This window comes from Monomorium pharaonis, chromosome 3 (genome assembly GCF_013373865.1).
Source record: "Monomorium pharaonis isolate MP-MQ-018 chromosome 3, ASM1337386v2, whole genome shotgun sequence".
Lineage (NCBI taxonomy): Eukaryota > Metazoa > Arthropoda > Insecta > Hymenoptera > Formicidae > Monomorium > Monomorium pharaonis.
The window spans coordinates 21,379,529-21,403,240 of NC_050469.1; the positions used below are offsets into that span (position 1 = coordinate 21,379,529).

The 23,712-nt window shown below is 33.0% G+C and overlaps 4 protein-coding genes across 4 annotated transcripts; 1 reads left to right on the forward strand and 3 right to left on the reverse strand.

Moving 5' to 3' along the window:
• The first annotated feature begins 1,497 nt into the window (after window positions 1–1,497).
• Window positions 1,498–20,415, forward strand: LOC105838737 (kinesin-like protein KIF14). Its single transcript, XM_012684503.3, has 12 exons — window positions 1,498–1,734; window positions 2,054–2,614; window positions 2,913–3,459; window positions 3,561–3,788; window positions 3,875–4,003; window positions 14,444–14,604; window positions 14,972–15,166; window positions 15,623–15,913; window positions 17,236–17,308; window positions 17,413–17,582; window positions 17,954–18,416; window positions 18,846–20,415. The coding sequence occupies exons 1-12, from the start codon at window positions 1,628–1,630 to the stop codon at window positions 19,671–19,673; spliced, it is 3,753 nt and encodes a 1,250-aa protein (XP_012539957.1). The 5' UTR covers window positions 1,498–1,627; the 3' UTR covers window positions 19,674–20,415.
• Window positions 4,552–12,368, reverse strand: LOC105838738. Its single transcript, XM_012684505.3, has 2 exons — window positions 11,905–12,368; window positions 4,552–5,839 (listed from the first exon to the last, which is right to left on the reverse strand). Exons 1-2 carry the CDS (start codon window positions 12,014–12,016, stop codon window positions 5,604–5,606), a joined length of 348 nt encoding a protein of 115 aa, XP_012539959.1. The 5' UTR covers window positions 12,017–12,368; the 3' UTR covers window positions 4,552–5,603.
• LOC105838740 (pyridine nucleotide-disulfide oxidoreductase domain-containing protein 1) lies at window positions 19,958–22,025 on the reverse strand. The gene has a single exon (XM_012684509.3). The coding sequence runs from the start codon at window positions 22,003–22,005 to the stop codon at window positions 20,557–20,559; it is 1,449 nt and encodes a 482-aa protein (XP_012539963.1). The 5' UTR covers window positions 22,006–22,025; the 3' UTR covers window positions 19,958–20,556.
• LOC105838742 (28S ribosomal protein S18b, mitochondrial) lies at window positions 21,995–23,685 on the reverse strand. The gene is made up of 5 exons (XM_012684510.3): window positions 23,448–23,685; window positions 22,714–22,867; window positions 22,507–22,604; window positions 22,292–22,422; window positions 21,995–22,187 (listed from the first exon to the last, which is right to left on the reverse strand). The coding sequence occupies exons 1-5, from the start codon at window positions 23,508–23,510 to the stop codon at window positions 22,049–22,051; spliced, it is 585 nt and encodes a 194-aa protein (XP_012539964.1). The 5' UTR covers window positions 23,511–23,685; the 3' UTR covers window positions 21,995–22,048.
• Between the last annotated feature and the right edge of the window lie 27 nt (window positions 23,686–23,712).

Here is a 23,712-nt window from a genome sequence, read left to right on the forward strand (position 1 = left end):
GAGCTAATCTTTTAGGAATCAATGAAATGTCAGCTCCGGTATCGACAAGAAAATTGAGTAATGAAGTTTTATCAGTAACAATGAGGCGACTACAAGGTAAACCGTCACAATCTGCCTCATGACTCAACGGCAAAATCAGTTTTCCGGATTTGCAGTAAAAGCTTTAGACATAGCACAAGGTATTGTACATTTTTGAGCTTTATCACCAAATTTCTTATGATAAAAACAAGTAGGCACTTTATCAGATTTATCAGATTTATCAGATTTATCAGATTTATCATTCTTGAAATACTTATTCCGAGAATTTGATCTAAATCTCTTGTTATAATTAAATCTAGATCTCGATCTGCTTCTATAGCGTTTAACTTCTAAAGCGGAAATTCTACGCTCCAAATCAGCTAAACTAGAGGAACCAGATTCAGGTGTAGAAGTTACAGCGGCAATTTGTAAGCCCGAATCTCTCTCCAAAATTTTATCAGCTAATTCAGCAAGCTTGATTAAAGGAGCTTCATCAACAACAGCTAAAGTAGCTTGAACTCTAAGAGGTAATCTTTGAAGCCAGATCGAATGGAGAATATTCTCAGAAATAGCATTTCCAGCTAATTGTTTAAGTTCTCGAAGCAATTCCGTCGGCTTTTTATCAATTAATTCAATTCCAGCTAATAATTGACGTAACCTTTTCTCCTCAGAATCAGAAAATCGATTTATAAGTACATTTTTTAAATAAAGATATTTATCTCGCTCTGGAGGATTTTCAACGATCTCAGCAACAGCTACTAAAGCTTGTTCATCAAGGTGACGTATAACCGAATTATATTTAACATCATCAGAACGAATTCTATATATTAAAAATTCACTTTCCAATTGAGCAAACCAAAGTTTCGGTTGTTTATGCCAAAAAGATGGCAATTTCAAAAGACGGAATTCATTCGAGTGAATTTCTTGGGTGTCACCTCGTATAGCTGATGAATGTTGATCAGAAAAGAGAGTCCGGTTAACATCATGTTGATCCTTCGTTTCCAGAAGCAGATGTTCTTGAGGTTGTTCAGTCGATGTCCCAGGAGAAGACACAGGAGAACGTTCAACAGGCATCTCGAAGAAAGATTTCAAATTTCGTGCACGACAATCGTCAGGAGAGCCAAAACGTAAACACGATTCTTTGACAGGCTTGTCTTTTCTATCACGTCGGGGTCACCAGTTATGGGAATGATTTCCCTAATTTATCTTATACTTATGAAATAAATAGACTTTGTAAAGTTATACGTGTTTACTAATATCAAGCTTACAAAAGAATAAATAATTTCTTTTTTTAATAAACAACATTCCTTTTTTTAGTATCTAAGAAACATAAATTGCTTGAAATTAGTTTGATAACAAATAAATAAAGAAACTAGAAAATAACTAAAAATGGGGAATAAATCGCAAGGGCTGCCACATGATGGCGTCTCGAACGCACTCTAGCGAGGACGAATTTCCCGACTCCGTCATCATTCTCCACATTTATCATGTCTATTGTTTACTCTTCGTATTCCACGGTCGAGCTTCGTAAAGTTAGGTCGCAAAACTTAAACCCGTTCAAATTCTTATTGCGTTCGTCAGATCAGCTTTTTCCACAATTTTCGCCGGAATGTCGCATCACAATCTAAAATCCACCAGCCACGGGTACTGCGAAGCTATTTTCTCGACTTCGCCGAGGGGCGTCAAAAAGGAGAACACTGTTCCCGCAATAAAAACGTAAGCTGAGTTCCATCGTGCCGTTTGACCATCGTTTAACCGTTACGCGCGACGCATGAGGATTGAAAATTATCATCTGTCATTGAGATCAGAATCCAATGTATCATTTATTATTACCGAATATTGAGTACAATAAATTTCTTTATTGTCATTTATATGATATATAAGTGAAAAACAAAATTAGTAAAAGTTACGAAATAAGAAAAACGTGTTTTATTTTCTAACCGGTGAAGCTTAGTATCTTCTTCACATACGATAGTCGTTAAGCAAGAGAAAAAAAACTTGTCAAAATAAAGGAACAACTTTTCTATTTCTGCAGAAAGAAAAATTTGTTTTCTCCCTTGTCCAATGAGTCGTCCACTACGACGAAGACTCAGAGTAAAATCATGCAGTGCCCTTTGCGGAAAGCATCGTCGAAACCCGAAATAACAGAAACTCTAGGACCTCCGAAGTCTACTGACACGACAGAATCATGTCTGAAGCCTACAAATAACAAGCCTACGAAACAAGAAAGTATCTCCAGTAGCGTTACACCCAACGACAAAAATCTAAAGACACCAATCAAAAGAAGATTTGTCAGCGGATCGTCCAACGACAAGACAACGTCTGCTATACTGTGTTACACACCCAAGCATTCAAGAGTGATAAACACACCCAGTGCCAATGCCAAATCCAATATTTTGTCCAGTGCAAAAACACCTGTGAAACGTTACTTCAGTGACAATGCTCTGTCACAAAATACTCCAGATTGCTTTAATGTGGTTCACTTGGAAACTCCATCTCACAAAATTGACGACATAGTAGTTGGAGAACAGACACTATACGAGGGTGAAAGTAGCAATCTCACAGTTGGAATACGTATTAGACCATTAAATGCCAAGTAAGTAGATTAGACATACGTAATCATCACAAGAACAAGAAATTTTCAGATTTAGATTTACATGCTTATTTTTTATTTTAATTTTTTATTATTTATAATTAAGAAGGAAATATTTGATTTTATAAAATTGTTAAAAGACCAATATATTGGCATATGCAATAAGATTTCTGATAAAATTATTTTATTGGTTTATTTTTTATTTTATTTTTAATTTATCCTTTTTCTGTTTTCTATTTTTATTCTATGTTACACAGATAAATGTTATTTTGCATAGCTCATAATGCCTGTAAAATTTCAGAGAATTAAATGATCCAAAGGTCACAACAGTCGTGCAAGGGAATGGTCAGAGTGTTATCGTGGAATGCGAATCTGCACATCACACTTTTGTGTATGATCACTGCTTCGTTTCGTACAACGACTCGCTTACGTCTGGTCACGCCAATCAAGAGGTCGTTTTCCGTAACATGGTGTTACCCTTGGTGCAAAATGCTTTCGAGGGTTACAACGTCTGCTTGTTCGCGTACGGACAGACAGGATCTGGAAAGAGTTACAGTTTAATGGGTACAGAATCCGCACAGTTGAGCGCAACACCATTCGACGAGGGAGTTGGTATCATCCCGAGATTTTGCCAGGAGATATTTACACGAGCGCATGAGAATCCGCAGATCGAGACTACTGTAGAAATCAGTTATTTTGAAATATATAATGAAAAGATACATGATCTCTTGGCGAGTACAAATAATGGATCAAAGAAGGCTCCCCTTAAAGTAAGAGAGCATCCCGTCTTTGGCCCCTACGTCGTTGATTTAAGCCAGCACTGTGTGCAAAATTATAAAGATTTACAGGTACTTTTATATGTAGTTTTGTGACGATAGAATGTGATTACAAGATTATTATTTTTAATATATATATTCATCTCTTTGTTAATGCTTGTTAATCTTTTTAGGCTTGGCTTAAAGTGGGAAACTCGCAGAGAGCCACAGCTGCGACAGGTATGAACGAGAAAAGTTCACGATCTCACAGCATTTTCAGTATTATATTAACTCAGGCGCATCTGGATAATCAATTGGATTGCGAGCCGATCGACGCTAATCGTCGCAGTAAAATTAACTTGGTCGACTTGGCGGGTAGCGAAAGACTAAGCCAAACTTCGGCGACTGGTGATAGATTGAGAGTTAGTTCTTAACATTGCAATTTTATCTCAGATATGTGTTGAATAATTGATAAATGTTGAATAATGTATCTCTATTTAATCAACAGGAAGGTGTGTCTATTAACAAGTCTTTACTTACTCTGGGTAAAGTAATTGCATCACTTACGGAGAATACAAATAATCGTAAACAGGGTTTTGTGCCATATCGAGAATCAGTGTTGACATGGCTGTTAAAGGTAAGTACAATTTTATCTGTGTAAATGTTTCAGATTAGCAGAAACGCGAAAATTATTACAAATCTAATAAACACATTCTTTCCAAAATCGAGGGTTTAAAAGTATCTAAATGAATATAAACGAATAGATATAGACTTACTTCGCGATTCTTATCTGATCTATTTTGATCTGTTATAAAATATTGTATGTTATTTTTCTATGTTATGTACTTGATGATTTTGAAAATAACAATCTGCTCCGCATGGCTGTCAGCGTAAATAAATTTAAATATTTATATATTGAAATAAGGAAAGAAAAAGCTTTATGAGAATTATATTAAAGGCAGAATAATTTAAAAACAAGACTACATAAGCATCAAGTTATTATTACCTTACAATTTTTTTGCTTAATATTTATAAGCAATGTGTTACTCAAATTATTAAGTAAAAATGCTTGTAGTTGCAATGTGATTTGTTATATATAATTATACAATAACTAAAATATATAATTTAAGAAATAATTCTTACCTCACAAGTAAAGTAATTAATAAATATATAAAATCAATTTAATTCCAATCCAATTTTTTCATCTTTATAATAAAAAAAATTAATATATCTCTGAAAACTAAGTACATTGTATATTATCGTGCTACACATGTTAGTGTAATGACAATTATATATCTAAATTTGTATATTTAAACTTATTTCGCTATACTTAAATAATACAATTATATTGTGTATTCAGTCTTATGTATCAAGCAGTTTGTGTTAGGTTTTCTTGTTTCAATGAACTTAAAGTTTTAAATCAATTTGACTTTATTTTATCAATTTTATTAACTTCGATTTTTTTCAAAGTTGCCAAAATGCACTCTAAATATATTTTCTCTTATCATCCCAAACAATATAACAGATTCAAAAATTACTTTGTAATTTGTACTGATTATATTTTCTTTTTTTATTTTTTTAATAGTAGCATAAGGCATTATATTATTAAATTATCATGCTTGCACAAATTATTGTGTCAGCATCAACACGATTTCTAAAATTCGAGTCTTAGTGGGAATTGACATTTGTAGGAGCGTATTTACATTCATATTTACACGGATATTCGTTAAACAACTAGTCGATTACGTTAGCGTATAATCAATTCCGACGAAAATTTTGCAGCGTATAACTAAAAGAATACAGAGCAGTAATGATAAAATATACCTGTTTACATTGTATGCTTCGGTATAAATCTAGTTCTGTTTGGAAATTCAATTAACTTACACTTGCTGTTAAGGATATAACATCTAGTTAATTCCTATTTATATATTTAATTTATGCGTCTAATTAAAAAAAAAAATAACGTGATGCATGTGAATGCGGTAAAATACAAGAGATTGTAATTTCAAGAAATTTGATTCAACGATTTCGTCGTTTTCCATAACGTATTTTCAGAAACGGGTAGTCGTAAACGTAAAATTAATATTAGCTTAGCTAGGAAATAATTCCGTTACGTACGTACGCGTATTTACATCTGCGTGTTATGTTTATCATAATACAAAATTAATATTATCGTAATATAAAACTTAATATTATTGTCGTGACCACGTAAATAATACGTATGTAATACTAAAAGGCTATGATTTCTCTGCGCCGCGTGACGATTTCGCAGGCTTATTTTGGTCGGCATCTGCGACTTTTCTCTCATTGTGCGTTACGTCGTTCTCCTCTTCTTCCTCGATCCCTTCGTGACAAGAATCGCTTCGTGATTTACTTCTTATGTAAACCGCCAAGTTTCTCCTTTTCATTTCTTTGCACAAGTGACAATTTTCTTTGAATTGTGGCTGCACGCTTCGTTGAGCCTCTGATTTTTCTAAACAATAACAATAAAACAATCAAACGGACTGCTAAGAAGAGAGGGAATCCAACTGTCTTAAATTATTTATTGGGATAAATATCTGCCATTATTATTTTTTGTGAAATACGCGTGCTTAATGGGAATTGAAAATATTTTAGTTCTGCCGATAGAAATTCTATGTCGCATTTTACAAGTTATATAAAACTCACCGGTCAAACCGGTTTATTTATTCTTTGGCGTACCGGTTTCAAGCTAACGAATATTTATGGCGCGATACTTTTCTTGATAAGCGTACTGAGGACATATGGTACAGTTCGCGAGTGGTAAAGATTCAAAGTATTTTTCGGGAAGAGTATATCTGACACCCCGAAAATCAAAAAAACGCATGAAAAATATTGAGAGTAATGGAATTGAGATTTTTCCTCGTAACACGAACACAAACAATGCAAGTATTTATATTTAAATACCGAACATTCTCGTTGATAGAATTATGCAAATAAACTAATGAATTATAAAATGAATCGAATCATCTGCAGTTGATGCTTGTATTTAAAAATCTACCAAGACTAACAGGAATTTTTTAAATATATCTTTTGTTTCTAAAGAGAAATTGAAACGTTCTTGGTTGTATTTGAGACGGAAACTATTCCGCTTCACTAAATCACGTCATGCGCGCGTACATTGAAAACTTTCGAAGCATAATTATATACCTGGCATCGCTATACATATATGTATATGTGTGGCATATCAACATCTGGCGTATCAAATGAAGGGATGTAAATAAACGCGAATTTCTTTGCGGGTGCATTAATCATTCTGTTTAATGTAATGTTTCTTTATTGACATACTACAGCACGTATAGCTCGTGAATGTAATTATTTTTTATTTTCCGTCAATAAAACGTAGCGCCACCGGTAACCGTCACGGCATCCAACGTGTTAATTGAAGAAAAAGGAAAAACAACATGAAAAAAATTCCGACGTAATCAATCTTGAACGCCGTTCACCTGTAGTGCCAGATGATTATATACCTTTACTCGTGAGTCACGGAAATCTGTCGTTCCATTTCATCGCCGTTGAAACACTTTATGAAACCTACTACGCGCAATAATCTCGAGAATACATCGTAAGCGTACTGACGCTAATTATACTTAAACGAATGATTAATTCAGCAGAAATGATCCGGTCGTAATGGGAGAATTAGAATAATGCGTTTCGAAATGCGTCTCTCACTTCTCCGAGGTCCGATTAGCATAATTGAAATTGAAATTGAAATTGAAATTGAGGCTTATGATTGACGCTCAAGCCGCTTCCTCGCGTTTTGAATGTCGAAAACAATTTGCTGATTGATAAGAAGAGATGCTGTGCGCTCGAAACGCGATTCGAGTCAGTGTGTGGCCGCCTAAGGGAACTGCCGCTAAAAATAGACACGTGTATGTATCACAGAAACGTAGCGTATGCATGACGGACGCTCGGCACAACTGAAATAGAATAATAACGGATCGTTCGATTGTGCGTCTCACCTTGCGAGAAGCATTTCTTCCTTTTAAATAATAATATGGTAATAAATCGTCGTGAGAGAATCTCGATTTCTCAATCTCGTTGAAGAAAACCCGTCACTTTTCTCAATGCGTCGGATGTCGCGTGTTACATAATCGACGGTGCGACGATGTGATAATGTGCGTCCTACCTATCTTCGCGATGTGATTGTTGATCTTTAATCAACGCACTCTCCCCTCTCTTTTTTAGATTTAAAGCATATAACAACGCACTTCAATGAAATATTTGTTTTTATCTGACACATTGCAATTTATCTTTCAAACAGCGATAATGTAATTTTTTTGTTATTCGCGTTGAGATCGCCGTTAATACCAGGCGCAATAAACGCGTATCAGGATATTATTGCCGTAACAACAAGTCGCTCGACGACGTAAAACCGAGGGATAGATGATGCGACCGTGAAAAATATCGAGATATGCGAAATTCGCAAATAAACATTTTCCGTGTGCCAGTGTATAATTATGTAACTCTTATCTCGTTACGACGTAAGTAGAAGTTGATTTTCATGAGAAAGATATGGTAACAAGTGCGCCTCTTTCGATGGAAAAAAAGTATCTTCCTTCTGTTAGCGATCAATAACGACAGTACAAATTATCCATGATATAAATTATAGTATCAAAATAATTTATTTATTAAAAAATAATTGCAGCTGTAAATGTCATGTAACAGTGGTATTACTGACTAAATACACTCTACACAAAAGCGCAGAATCATAATAACATAATTATTTTCCTGCAGCGGCGCAAAATTAGCTTATAAGCTTAATATATGATAATGTATGATAAAGAGGATCACATTGTATTGATTATTCTCGTAACACTGCACATAGGGCATTTTTCGGAATAATGCATTAGTGACACACCGATGCAAAAAGTATTTTGAAATTGCACGTGGAAGAATAATGCATAATGCACGATGTCCAATATACATTTAACATCTTCAATCTTCCTGACATATATTGTCAGAGTAAATGTCTGTGACATAATTAAAACAAAAAGACGTAAATTTAAATTTGGAAATAGATATCTTTTGTAATTTGTTTTTAGCATGTATATCTGTTACTTTGTATGATTTAACGAGAGTGATCTCTTTATTAAAAAGTATAAAATTATGTGATTTATTAATAGTATATTCGTAAATTCAAAATATCTTTTTTTAATTTACGTCATTCCTTAATTACATTACGAGATAATTAATTTTACTGAAACATGCAGTTTTTTGTTTTCATTTTTTTCTGTATTATGTTTTTTTTTTATCTGTATTATGCGCTACCGATATATCTTGCGGCGTAAAATATGATGCATAGATCTGCACTACACAAAGGCACCTATTGTCCATGAATTTTCCATGATAATTACCGCTATTTTGCACGCGAATGTCGTTAATAATTTCAATAACAAGAAGTGTTACGAACGTATTTTTCTTTCGGCATTGGCAGTTGCATTAATTCCAGCACTCTTTATACATTGTATCTTGGAAAACTACATATTCTATTTCGCTCGAGTTGTTTTGTATTTGTTTCTGACTTTTATTGACTATCCGATAAAACTTTTTTCTTACAATAGAAAGTTACAATAGAAAGAAGAGAAGTCAGAAGAATTCATTATAAAACCTTATCATGGAATGGTTGCTACCTCTGTGACTAATATGTCGACATTTACGACATGTCTATGAATAAGTAATACTGAAAAATCGTACTTTTACGATTAATGTTTTTTATTTTTATTTTTTATTGCTGTCGATGCGTTTATGTCGACCGCTTCCTCTATCCGAGCAACAAACAGATTCTTCCCACTCCTCCTTCCGCCACTATATTATGAACGAATATAACTCGTTTGCTAACAACCGCGAAGAATGACGCTTTCTGCAATTTCCACGCAATATCCGATGAAAGTATTCGCAATTTCCGCCTGGAACTTCCGATTACAATGGCCATAATTTTCCTACTTCTTCCTCAATCGCTTTCCTAGCTTACCTGACCTCGACTTACTTTACCTTAATCACTTTATTACCTTCCTTTACTATCTCGTTTTATTAGTCTTCTATCAATGCGCATTATTTTGGTATTCATATATTTCAGATATTTAAAAACAAGGAGAAACGAAATTTAAGGATTATCAGATTTCTACTTGTAAAATATTTTAAAGTAAAAAAAGCTCTTCCGTTTTTTTTTCTCATCAAGATAACGCTGTCGTTTGGAGTATTTTTGCTTTTTGCATGACTTAATGGGAAAATATTCCAAGATTTTCTTCGATGGATAGGTCGAGTAGTCGGTAACGACATAATCGATTTCGAACTAATGAAGAATTTATCCGCGATTTCGAGGTCTCCAATGAATAAACAAAAAAAAATTTTTTTAACACTCATAGCACCTGTAAATTTGGTTAACAAATGAAACCCAAATACCGGTCCAGACTGACAGATTCAGAGATAAGATAGAAGACTTCCTGCAAAGAAAGGCGTGAAGAAATATTATCTTGAGATAACTTGCCAACTGAATCCTCGTATTTTTTCTGGCCGAAAGTATGATGTTTACTTCTCATAATTTATTTTCGGGATCTCGTGCTTAAAGATGCACATTGGGGGGAGGGGGGAGGCATGATTAGAAACGGAAAGTTTCGTTTATCGATTAAATTAACATTATTTGCTCGTAAAATTGTATTTCAGCGTCTTTTGTTTTACAGCTGGAAAATTAGTAATTTTGCGTATGGTTTGCGAAGATCGCGAAAAGTAAACATTGCTCATGATTCTCGCGGCACATCTGCCACATATTCACGAGATCATGCATTATTAGCCAAGAAAGAAAGTGGATCTTATTCAGTACATGAGGTTTAAATAAGTCTTTGTTTATGTACGCTTTAAATAACGCGCAAATTAAATTTTTTTATGACAGAAAATTTTTGTAAGAAGTAACCACCTTTATTTCTTTAATGTTTATTAAATATTTCGATTTTTTTTCGATCGATACGTCTGTTTTATTGCAGATTCATATTCTATGAAAAGAAATTAAAAAAACTTTGTTTCTGATAATTTCCACTAAACTTCCTCCACAAGCGCAAAGGCGTTTCATAGGTGTTTTCATCGAAAAATGAACCTGGGCTTTATTAAACCGAAAGTGAACCCTAGATCCAAAATTTAAGTAACTCTGATGGTTTTTTTCGAATCCTACAAATTTTATTTAAAACTTTTTTTCCAAAAATACATTACTTTCAAAATATTTTGATGTTTATGTTAGGACCCAATCGGATATAGAATCTATAGGATGCTAAGACTATCTAGAATACTTATTTTAAACGTGATCTTTCGACTGATACCGTTAGTTTTTTTATATCGCTTTTGCAATATGGAACGTTCCTTTGTTAGTCATACAAAGGAAAGTTACTCAAGTTTTGAATATTAAATTTTAGAATACTAAAAGGAAATAATATGAATAATAAATCTAATAATAGTATATAATGATTTGTTCGCAATAATACAGCTTACTAAAAGTACAGAACACGAAACATGAATAAATAAACGTCAACGTTTAAAACAATATATTGTTTTTTATTGTCACTGATTTTTCAATAAAAACTTGTGAGTCACATGAAAATTTATACAGTGAATGAATGCACATGATTTGCCATATTTTATTGCTTTAATTCATGGTCAACATTTTGTATTAGAGAAATTTTAAGAAATTAGAAAAGAACAAAAAAAATTTGCCAGAGAAAGACAGAGCTAAAATTTAGAGATAAAACTCCAAAATTTTTTTACCTCAATAAAGTTTCATGAAAATTTATCATTTTCAGGAATAGAAAAGAAATTCCCTAAAATTTTCGCCATTAAAGTTAGTAAAGGAACTTTCACTTTCCATTCTAGGAGAAAAATTACGTGTTTGACCCTTGATGTTTAGTACATTACTCATGTAATTTTTTTTATAGTCGAAATGTGAAAAAGTGAATCTTCATAAATATAATTCGTTTTTCACTTTCTTCAAATTTGAAAAAAAAAAACATTTGTACATATTAAATCTCAGAGTCCTAGAATTTTTCGATTGAAAAAGTGATATCTTTTTATGTCTGATTTATATATATAAGTAATCTGTATGGCAAGTCATCAAGGTCAGTCCTGGCCACTATAATGGCCAGGTCAGGACACTAAAGGCTAATAAGGAATCTACTCCGAGTCGAGAAAAAAGTCCTATACGTTTATCCAAAAAAAACGCGTTTACGAGTATACAACTATTAAAAGGCACTTATCGCTTTCTACAAAACCACTTAATAACTAGAGCACGTTTGTAGTTTATCACTTTACAAGTTGTTGTCAAAGGCGCAACTTTAATTAAGTAAAGGAATTTTAGAAAAATTATCTTCCAGAATTACTAGAAAAGGTTCCCCGAATAATTCCAAAAATTTTAATCTTCGCAATACGAATTGCTCCATCGTCAGCTTCGTCGTCAAACATTGAATTAAATATAAATCTATTAATGAAAGCAAAATAAAATATTCAAATGAAATGAAGAGAGGATTCTGTGCTTACTGCTGCTATTGCACTTGAAGTAGTCCTTGTTCCACGGCTGCTCGTAGTCGCGGTACTGCGGATTCCTCGAGTACCCGTAGGTAAACACCTCCGGTATGTAAACGAGATCCATGGTACCCCTTGCGGTGATCCGCGTCGGTCGGTGTTTTCAACGACGTTTAACGTCGGAGTGCGGGACTATGATGCGCGTCGGCGAACTCTCTCGTTGGCGCCTCGTGAGCTGGAGCGTGTCTTTCTCTTCGGCGATGCTGCTTCAAAAGCTGCTGCAAGATCGCTTCCGCTCGAGAATCGGTGATAAGACACGTGCGTCACGCGTCTGTTACGGCCGAGTCGTAGAAACGCAGTTTCTTCTTCCACGGAAAAAAAGCAAGAAAATGAAAAAAAAAAGGAGAAGAAGCGTTCTCAGACTAGACTCTCGCTGTCTCGTGGCTCTCTCGCTTTGGACTAACGAAGCGTAGACGCTACGCGCGTAATGTTTATCTGCGAGCCTGCCCCCCCCCCCTCCCCACTTCACCTCGACGGTTCTCCGTCCATCCTCCCTTTTACCGCTTCTTCCGTCCGACACATCTTCCTCTCCCTCCCGCACCGTCCTTCGGGAAACGTACGCTGTACGCTCGCGTTTACGTTCTCGGGTGCCCCACCTTTCGCTCCGCCAATCACCTTCGCCGTTTCGCGTGGATTCACGCGACGCGCAAAAGGTAACGACACGCACGTATATTCGAGGAGAACCGCATGCGTGCGTGCGTGCGTGCGTGCGTACGTGCGTACGTGCGTACCAGCGCGTGCGCTTTTGCGCGTCGAAGTATCGCCTTACCTCTGTTTTCGACGTTTTACTTATTTCAAAAACCGTTTTTTGTTTTTTTACAGTGGCAATTCGATAAGATAATATAGTTTTCGTCGAAAATGAAATTACATTAGCTTATTGTTATAATTATCGCATACTGTCCGTATTTTCAGAATGTGTCCGATGAAAATAAAATCGTTATCTGCTTCCACTTTATCATTATTATTCCAATACTTAAGTTAGTTAATATTAATAAATTAATATTTCTTAATATTAACAAGTTTTTGGATATTTTCTCTTTCAATTGTTTAAAATAAAAATAGCATTCTAAATTTATATCATTGTTGTATCTTTTGAGGCACGATTCGTAATTTGCGCACGATTGAGAATTATGATCGTAAATAATTATGACATTGAAGTACATCGCGATGTCTATGTAATATCCGGTTGAGGATTTTTTATATTTCAAAATCGTGTTAACATTGTTAAGATCCAGATAAGTAGATATGCGGATAAATTTGTGCGATAGATGGTATTGAATTTCAATGATGATCGAACTTTATGATTAATGTACTTGGTTGTCACTCGAGTCTTCTCTCGTGATGTTTTTAAGATGTTTATCAAAGATCACGTGATTCAGTCAGATTAGCGAAACGGTAAGTTGTTGCGAAAACTGCGAAACTAGGACACTATTTCTGTCTTTGTATCTCTATTTATATATGTGCTTCTAAGACGGAAAAATTTTTATTAATGAAAATAATGTTGAAATTTTTCACTTTACACGTTTCTATCTTAAAAAAAGTTATATAATCGCTTTTCTGCACATATTGTATCAAAAAATAACATAGAGATAATGTGTCCAGAGATCCGAGCGCTCTACTTAGAATATTTTATCTACTTCCTTCCATATTGATGTTCTCTCTACTTCAATATTCTCTTCAATATCTGCGCTCTCTGATATGAATTGTTTATTAATAATTAGATGTAATAAAACGAAAATCCGTAATAAATAGAATTTTTATAAATTTGTGTGAGCATGAAAACGATATTCTTTTATGGTATCTATTTACATAATTTTACATAAATTTTTTTAAATTACACTATGCGAAAGTGGAATTGTTAAGGCCATCATAAATTTAAATTTTTGCGCATTATAAGATAACAGTGTCTCGACATTAATTTTAATAACACGAGCAGAAAAATTCCAGTCGCAAGCATACAATTATTTATTTCTACAATTCCCATGCTGTAAGTTCCCATGTTCAATTCGTAATTATTATATGAAATACTTGGTGCATACATAAAGTTGTACATCAAAATTGTACATTTCTCATATAAGACGTAAAAGTCTTAATTGATTTATAACTTGCGTTAATTAAATTTATAATAATTATTTATTAGTTAACAGTTGCGAGGATGGAACTGCGAATTACGAAGTTAGAAAAGATAGGAATTTGAAAAATTATAATTAAAAATCGTGAGTCCACAAAATTATCTTAAGAGCCGCATAAAAATAAAGAACATAAATAGGGGATTTACCTTTTGAAATCTTATCCCTTATTTACTGATATTTAAGGAGGCAATGCGTTGTTGATGGATGACAGCAGGAATCGATAGCGATATCCGATTGAATTTACAAATGATTAGATTTGCGATCAGTTTCATTTGATGTGACACGATAGAGACTATACTTTATACGAATTATACGACAAAGAGCAAATTAAAAAATATGAAAACAAACAAATGTTTTTGCAGGAGAGCCTGGGAGGAAATTCACGAACGGCGATGCTGGGAACAGTGTCACCGGCTAATATCCACGTAGAAGAGACGCTAGCGACTCTTCGGTACGCATGCCAAGCACGAGCTATAGTCAATCGAATCCGTATCAATGAAGATCCGCATGACCGACTAATTCGGTAAGATATCTTCTGAGATTCAATTTTTAATTCGATAAAACGCTCATTTGCTACAACAATAATATAATATTTTTTAATTGTTTGCAAAACACTGAATCAAGAGATAATACTTTTATTACTTTTTCTCTCTTTTTCTCTCTCCAAAATCATATTTAAAAATCATATAAATTTTATAATTGAAAATTTTCTGGAAAACTGTCTTTTGAATTATGTTGTAGCAAATAAGCGAAAATCTCCATGTTCCCGCGTATCATCGAATTATGCTGTACAAAATAATCATTAATATATCAAAGGCAAATTATATAAAAGGACTGAAATCTCGTAATCCTAATATATTTTAAATATATAATTTAATAATTTAATACAGCGAATTAAAGGCCGAGGTACTACGTTTACGCGCAGTACGTCAGGGATATGAGAAGCAGTTTGGAGTTATACCTCGTCGATTGCTTGAACCGAAATACTCCCCGTATGATTGTAAAGCCATACGAAAGCAAAAGGAAATTGACGAATTGAAAGATCAATTGAAAAAAACGGAAGAGCAATTAGCTGTTACTCAGATGTAAGTAAGATAATTTATCTCCCACATATAAGATAAAAAGTCAAGCGGAATGATAATATTTATATTCATTTGCGGTGATATTAATCTTTAATTTAAAATTATTGAATTATCTTTTTTTATTCATCTTTAGAAAAAACAATTTTGAGGTCATCTCTGTGATCATTTAAAAAATTATTTAATCAATCGAATGACGCGATATTGTAATTGTAAAATATTATTTTTAAATGTGGTGATATTTTATTCTCAGTTATATTATTTTTGCTTGTTTAAGGATTAAAAAATTATAATATTATATTTTTCTTGTAATAAAACTTATTGAAGTTCCAGGATTAATAAGTTCTTGGAAATGATGAAGATGATTATTGCGAGCGTCATTAAGAATTTCTCAAATTTGACTAGCGACTTATAATTAGTTGAATCAATAAGACTTAATCGTATAGCCATGTATAATTGCAGGAGTTCGCGCGAAAAGTTTGAGAGATCCGAAGAGAAAAAAAGCTCGGAGCTCAAATATTTGCGCCGTTGTGGAATTGCCATCGAGATTGATTTCCAGGAGAGAGATAAGCAACCTTGTCTCGTTAATCTCGCGGCCGATCCTATGTTATCCGGCACACTTTTGTATCTTTTACCTCCAGGTTTGGTTCGTATCGGAAAGAATGCTCCAAAAAATAAGCTCGGATCTAATCCGAAAGAGGATATCATATTGGATATCATATTGGACGGACCTCTTGTTAGGGAATTGCACTGGTTAGTCATGGATTGTGTGTGTTTGTTTTTTTTTGTCAGGCAAAGTAGAAAAGAGGAAGAAGGAAAGGGAGAATGGATTGAAGAAGAGGAGATATATTCTTCTACGCTGAACATTTTTTCTTCTGTTAAATATATTTTCGATTTGCTATGAACATCTCACATTAGCAGCTTTAAAAGTTCTCCGGAATTTCAGAGAAACGTTTTAAATAATGGAAGTTCCTAATCATTAATATTGTTAAATTATTACACTATGCTGCTAGCAATTGTAAATCTGTTGAATGCCTTCCTGGAAAATATTTAAAGATCTTTTAAATTCTGTATTTGCAATTTTAATATCAATAGAATAAAAATATTGTTTCTTCGTAGGAAGGCCAATTCTAAATCCGAGATTTTTTTATCGTTTTACTTCTTTACTTGCTGTGATTGTTATCTGTTAGTAATTTTTCGCGGGAAAATACAAAATTTCAAGAATGTTTACATTTCTTAAAATTATAGACACACTTTTAATTCCAGTACGATGTTATGCACACATATTAAAAAAATAAATATCTTTTAATATTTTACTAAAATTTATAAAAAGCTTTCTTATTTCGTCGTAATTTCTGTAAGTAGCAATTCCGGGAACTTTTCAAAGCTACCAGGTACTTCTTTCTTTATCAGCACGCTTTGCATTGTTTGTTTCTCATTCATGACGAGCCCAATCATTGTTAATTCTAATGCATGTTTGCTATTGTTACTCAAATCAGATAATACTGCAATTATTGATTTATATAAATTATTTGATCGATTAGATGGACTCTGGCAGACTGATTCAGTGTTTTTTATAATTCTATTATAATTTTTGTCGATTTCCTATATAATATTTATATTTTACCTATAATTAAAATTTATTATATTTATGTGGGTATCAGTTTTACATTACAACATACAGGTTTCATCTTTAATCATGAAGTCACTGAATAAATTGTGGTTATTCGAACAACTTGAAAACCTATGACGCAATTTTGTTTATTGTTTCTAATAAATATACAATATACAATGAGTTGCAGTTTGTTCGTAAAATAAATATACAATGAGTTGCAGCTTGTTCGTAAAATAAATATATTTATGTATGTTCTACTTGGTAAAAACTGGCTAAATACTCGTAGAAGCTCATTTTCATTTTTTTTTGAATGCTCGTGTTCTATTATATTTATAAAAATAACTAACTTTATTAATCTTTCGCTTGTATATTATATTATTAATTAAAATATTAAATTTTGACCTGTTATATGTTCTTAATTAAAATACTGTATACAATCGTTTTTTTCTTTTTCTCCTAGCTGTATTGAAAATAACAAAGGAAAATTAATCTTGACACCCGAGATGGACGGAGATACTTACGTCAATGGACAGGTAATGATAATTACCTATCAATAAGAACTCTTTATTTGACTGATATTTAATTATTTAAAAAAGTAGAGATATTAAATAATAACAATATTTTTACTTCTTCTCAGATAGTAACTGGAAAAGTGGTGTTGAAACATGGTGATCGTTTAGTCATTGGCGGCAATCACTATTTTAAAGTTCTAAATCCATTTGATGAATCTTATAATGTCAAGCTTTCCACACAAGCAATAGATTTTGAATTTGCGCACCAGGAAATTCTCCGAATACAGGAAGAAAAGTATATATTGCTTAATTAAAAAAATTGAATAAAGGAAACTCCGATAAAATCTTAAAAAGCATTAAATTTTTAGACTCAATATACGACTGTTTATATAAAAATATTTTACGTCATCGATAATAATGTTAAGAAATTCATTTACCATTACGGAGATATAATTGAAATATTTTGTTTTTGCACTTATTATTTCTACTAGCTATCGTCAGTGATATAAATTGTTTTATATGCCATTATCGAAATAATTGTTAATATTTATTTATTTCATGTTAAATAACATTCTGGTTGTAATTTTCTTTCTAAGTATTATTCACAGTTTTCACATTTTATATGGGTTTTTCTCATTTTTTTAAATAGTCATTTTTTGCATATAGATTAAGAGCAGAACTGGAAGAATCGAAACAAAAAGCGATAAAAGAACTCGAAAATGCTAAACGTGAAATGGAATTGCAACTCGGTTCGCAAAAATCGACATACGAGCAGAAGATTGAGGTTCTTGGTTCCACTCTGAAAGAACAGAATCACGCACTCGAACAAATTAATCGTAGAAAAAAAGAGCTGGAATTGGAAAAGGAGTTACTTGTCAAAGAGGTAGAAGTCAATAATAAGATTAAAAAGATACGAATGGAACAAAGTCATGCCAATCTGTCACCATACAAATCCAACTTCCTGCAAGAACTCGAAAGTATTTTGAACGAGAGAACTGCAGATATTGAGAATGTACTAAAGACAAAACTTAAAGGGGAAACAATAACCGCTGGTGGAATCAGTTTGCACGAAATGCAAATACTCGTCAAAGAAGCAACTCAACGATGTCAAGACGCCGGATTCCAATACGTGAGTATTTATTTTGTAATTGTGTGCGCGCGCGCGCGCGTGTGTGTGTGTGTTTGACCACAGCGAAGAAGTGTCGTATCGTATTTATTAAACTTTTTTTGTTAATAAATTTTTGTGTATAATTCAAAAACTGAGGCCGAGCGGCGATAACATGTATAGGGAAAAGTTGTTCAGAATAATGACTCTGACAATATATATCAAGGTTATTGAAATCGGTGAGGTCGCCCTTATTGTGCATAATTACCAAATTTAGTACATAAATATAAAAACGTTATTTTTATATGTAGAATTATTTTTATTAATTCTACAGCACATCAAGATATTTATATTATGTTTAGATTTTTATATTTTTGTTTTTTTAACACAATTATTAGCTGTAGCATTATTCATTACATATATATTAATTTTTTTTAATTCTTCAAATTCTAGGAATTTCACCAGCAGCAAACTGTAGTGGACAAGAATTTGCAATCAGTGATTCACATTTGTGATAAAATTAATTCATTGGAAACGTTGTGGCAACCGGCGGACTTCCTGGATTGGATTTATCGTCTGAGAAACTGTGATATAGAGGATTCGATAAAGGAACTACGGCGTAAAGGCAAGTGGGAGTTTCATGGAAACGGGAGCATGGAAACATTTGAAGATTCTTTGAACAATAGTAAAATTTCGATAAATATGACTCCTGTAAAGAGACAGCTGAATGAGAGTATCCAATTCTCGATGGATACGTCGATGCTGGAAATGACGATGCCCGACAATATGTCTATAGTGCATGATCAACAAGAGAACATAAATGCATGTCTTATTCAAATCGAAGTCGCTACGAAAACGTTGAATAAACTGTGTCGTCGGTGTCAGAACTATGACACTGAATCGATCGTCGATTCGTTGACTAAGATGCAAGATATTATCGAATCTTTAAAAAGTACCTTCCAGAGTAAAGATTCAAGTGAGGGCGAAGATGTGAGTACAAATTCGATAAACAGTGCCAATAATACTGTTATTGACATGTCAAACGACATAAAAAGCATCTTTAAAAATAAAGATAGTGATGAATGCAAAGAGAAAAATGCTATTTCGATAGACGGTATCAGTAATGACGTAAATAAGTCAGCAACAGAAGTTGAAAATTGCTCAAATCGCGATATGTCACCGAAGAAATCTAGTATACAAAATAACGTGCCAGATACGAAAGTTGAAAATGCACAAAAGAACGTAAGATTTACTGATAAAACCATACAACAAGCTCGATAAAGTAAAAGGAAGCTATTTAAAATATTCATTATTTTTTTATAACAAACTGCCACCACTATTATCATTTTAAAAATAGAAAAAATACGTATATATTATTATATTAATAATACCTCCCGACTCAGGCGCACGCAACACTATTATATGGCACAGATTTAGATTTATGCATCACATCGTTAATTTATATATTTTAATACATTTTATAAATTATTTTATTAGAATGTACTCTTATAAATTCCCATTATTTTATTATTTTATTCTATAAAATTTTTTTAATTTAGCTTGTATTTTAAACAAAATATTATTTTATGTATGAAATTGATAGGCTTAGTAGTAAATTACCAAGATACAATAAGGAATGTACAAGATTTGTCGGTTTAAGAGTATATAAAAGTAAAAATAGAATTTGTGACTTGCCAATTACAAACTGCTTTCAGCAACTTGTAAGAAGTATTATTTATGACTTAAGAATTATATTGAATATTATATTGCAAATTGTATATTACTTATGTAAACTAGAGTTGATAGATTATAATGTTATTGCCCATATTGATGATTAAAAAGCAAGTTTTTAATACGTTTTTAATATATTTAAGAATTTAATATAAGACCTGTGTAATTTCTTTTCACAGAAAGAAATTGAAATTTATGAGTAAGTTTGTACATGTAGAAAAGATTGCCAATAGTTGTAAAATATTCATATTTATGTATTATAAATGACAATAAACTTTTATAAATAAAAAAATCAAAATAGAAGTGACATTATTTTATTATAATATAAACTAGGTAAAAAATGGATTAACAGGACAATTTTGTTAAATGTATTTACGTTTAAGTAAATTTAATTGTGTGTAATTTAAGTGTATTTAAAAGATTAATGATAGAATCAATCAAAATAATCTTCAATATCGATATTAGGATTTAACAAATCTTCACCATAGATACTTAAATCCAATTGATTAAGTATCAAATTTTCACACATCTCTTCCAAATCCGTTTCCCCAATAAGCACCGCGCCCTGCATCTTGCCATCTTGCAAAATAATTTTCACATATTCTTGATTTTTAGTGATCCGTAAAAGTATCTCGTAATTTTTCCCTAATGTCTGTCCGTTATACAAACCGAGTAACACGACTTTGTAAGAGAAGAATTTGGTCACATGAGTGAAAAGTTCGAAACAAAAGTCTTGCAGGAATTCTTCGTTTCTTAAATTCGAGACCATCGACTTCGCGGCGTAACGGCCCATCTGATGAGCCTGTGTCCACAATCTCATTTGGAACCAATGTTTCGCCTTCGGCCAGCCGACAGTACACACGTCTCCAGCAGCGTAGATGTCCTTCCTCGAAGTTTCCAATTTCCAATCCACTAGCAATCCAGCATCCTCTCCTTTTTCGAGATTTTCCAATCCGCATATATTGGAATTTGGAGTAACACCTGTTGCTGAAATGATAAGGTCGCACCCGATGATCTTGCCATTCGTTAGTTGCGCGTAAATTGGCCACTCTTCCGTGGAATCAAACTGTCTTCGTTCATCGAAACTGAGTAATTTTAATATCTCGCACTCGTATTCAACTTGGACATTCGTAGGCATAAAATGTGTACTGCTCATGTCGAAGCTGTTGTGCCAATCCGGACCAAGAGCAGCCCCGTTTTCGACCGATGTGCTGTCCGACACGACATATCGCATTCTCTTGGTTGGCGAATTTTTATTAAGGTTTTTCGATACATTAAACTCGGAAGAGATCTTGTCTAAAAAAAATTCTGCGGCTCCAGGATCGACAAAGGTCGCAGAAATGTGTTTGTCTTTAATCACCCAGATCATCTCAACGCCTTTAACTTCGTGCACTATCTCAGTGGCGATTCCACCGTTGCCAACAATCATGACTCTCTTAGTGTCTCTGAGTTTGCGAGAAAATTGTAATACGGATTCCGTGTCACGAATACCTATAACGAAATCGTTTTCGGCTATAAGTTTGGGTTTTGCGCCGGTACAAAGACACAACATTTTGTAACTTATAATTTTCCCACTACCGATTTCCACCAGTTTCTCATTTTGGTCAATTCTAATTGCAGTATCATGAATAACTTGCAATGTTTTATGCTTCTCACTTAAGTCTGTTGCGTTCTTCTCTTCTACATCAAAATGCATTAATGTTTTGCCTATTGGAACCACATTCGTCACAGCTTTTATCAGAGGACTGGCGGTGATTAAAATTATGCTCTCTTCTGGAGCGAGAAAGCTCAATCCTTCGGCGCAAGATACTCCAGCTATACCGCCTCCTACTATGACAAATGTACATTCCATCTTTTTCATATTTTTCTTAGATTTATCCATGTTTAATAGAGGAGTACACAATGTAATATAACAATATAAATAATTAAAAATTATTTGCAGGTTTCCACTCTGAGTAATCGTACTGCCTTATAGGAACATCAAATGTGATAAGCCCGTAATCCTTCGCTTTGGTTAATGCAACTAGAAGTTGTTTGTGCCTCTTTTGGCAGATATTTGTCTTTCTGCAAATCCGTAAGGTATATATGCATTAAAAGATACAAGCGTTAATATAATAAAAATGTAATGTAAAAAAAGATTGACAATGAAACTTAAACACTGCACTTACGAATAACTTAAGACATCTCCATTATATGGGTTAATGAATTGCTCAAGCAACTTGATGTTTCTATGATCGAGTACGAGATATTCGTCCCTACATATGGGACATGGGCTTCCAGTGGAGATTTCACCCCCTCTCTAATTAATAATATATAGTATGGTTAAGAGCATTATATACATTAATTATGTATCGTAATATAATAGACTAATGTGCATCCGTACTATACAAGTTTTTCGAGTTTTCCTAGGTGGAATCGCTCCTTTATGATTTCTTTTATATATTTTCCATACCGGATCATTTCCATAAGTCTGCTTGTAAGCTGAATTTTGCAACATAGTTGGAATTGTATAATAACCGTAAAATAATCATTATGCTTATCAGACACAATCATATCACACACATTTGACATTCATCAATAATATTCTTACCATCACTATTCATATAGTTGATGCTGGTCTCTACTGATATAATTGGTCTAGCTGCGATCTTAGGAGCATCTGTGGATGTACCATCGCCTTCAGTTGCATTTTCTTCCTCAGAATAATGCGCAAATGAAAATGTAATGGCTCTCGCTGAATTGAGCTACAAGCAATTTAGATCTATAAAGGTGACTTCAACCAAACTTTCATTAATTTAATCGACGATTAACTTATAAAGCAATACTCATATTATTTTATTAACGTGCATAGAATAATTAATTTTTCATTGTACATTAGATTAGGGACAGTGAATTATGTAACATAAATCTTGCACTAAGTAATTCTTCTGCTGGTTGAATTAATTACTGATTAATTGAAAAATAAATGAAGCAATTAATTCAGTAGCCATTCAAAGAAAATTTCTAATTATAACATAATATTTATAATAATTTGTTGCCCTTAATTATCCTTTTCATGTATTGTTTTTATCTAACCAAATAATCTACTATCTAATTGATTAAATTTGCGATCAAACATCAATGCAGTTGTTTGGAGCAAATTCCAACATATCATTTGTTATTCTTAATTTAATTATCTTGTTAAATAAAAAATGAATTCTGTTAACAAAATAATGCAGATATACTCAATAGATTAGTCGCCGATTATTGTTGTATTAATCGGGATTCAATAAGTTATCCCAGAAAAAAACGGTTTGCATGCCGTTTATTGCTTGAGAAACTCACCTTATAAATTAAATTTGCTCGCGCTAACGCTCCTGCTCGATACAATGTATTCAAAATCGACATGCTCAACACGACAACTACGAAAATGATATATTTAATTATTGTACAATTATATAAAAATACGTCATAGAAACTGAGCACGTGTCAGAGGCAACCTCGAATCTATAATAGGAAATTCCAGAGTACGAATAGTTACAGTAGGAATTAAATATATTAAGCATATTATTACAAAGTAAATATGTCATTAAATATTTTAAATTTGAAA

Coding starts and splice junctions, on each gene's coding strand:
- LOC105838737 (XM_012684503.3), top strand. CDS start 1,628: ATGTCGCATCACAATCTAAAATCCACCAGCCACGGGTACTGCGAAGCT. Junction 4,004..14,443: donor TGTTGACATGGCTGTTAAAG/GTAAGTACAATT, acceptor ATGTTTTTGCAG/GAGAGCCTGGGAGGAAATTC. Junction 14,605..14,971: donor CCGCATGACCGACTAATTCG/GTAAGATATCTT, acceptor AATTTAATACAG/CGAATTAAAGGCCGAGGTAC.
- LOC105838742 (XM_012684510.3), bottom strand. CDS start 23,510: ATGTCGATTTTGAATACATTGTATCGAGCAGGAGCGTTAGCGCGAGCA. Junction 22,423..22,506: donor AAACTCGAAAAACTTGTATA/GTACGGATGCAC, acceptor ATTATTAATTAG/AGAGGGGGTGAAATCTCCAC. Junction 22,188..22,291: donor GGAGATGTCTTAAGTTATTC/GTAAGTGCAGTG, acceptor ACGGATTTGCAG/AAAGACAAATATCTGCCAAA.
- LOC105838738 (XM_012684505.3), bottom strand. CDS start 12,016: ATGGATCTCGTTTACATACCGGAGGTGTTTACCTACGGGTACTCGAGG. Junction 5,840..11,904: donor CTTCAAGTGCAATAGCAGCA/GTAAGCACAGAA, acceptor GTTATTGTTTAG/AAAAATCAGAGGCTCAACGA.
- LOC105838740 (XM_012684509.3), bottom strand. CDS start 22,005: ATGGATAAATCTAAGAAAAATATGAAAAAGATGGAATGTACATTTGTC.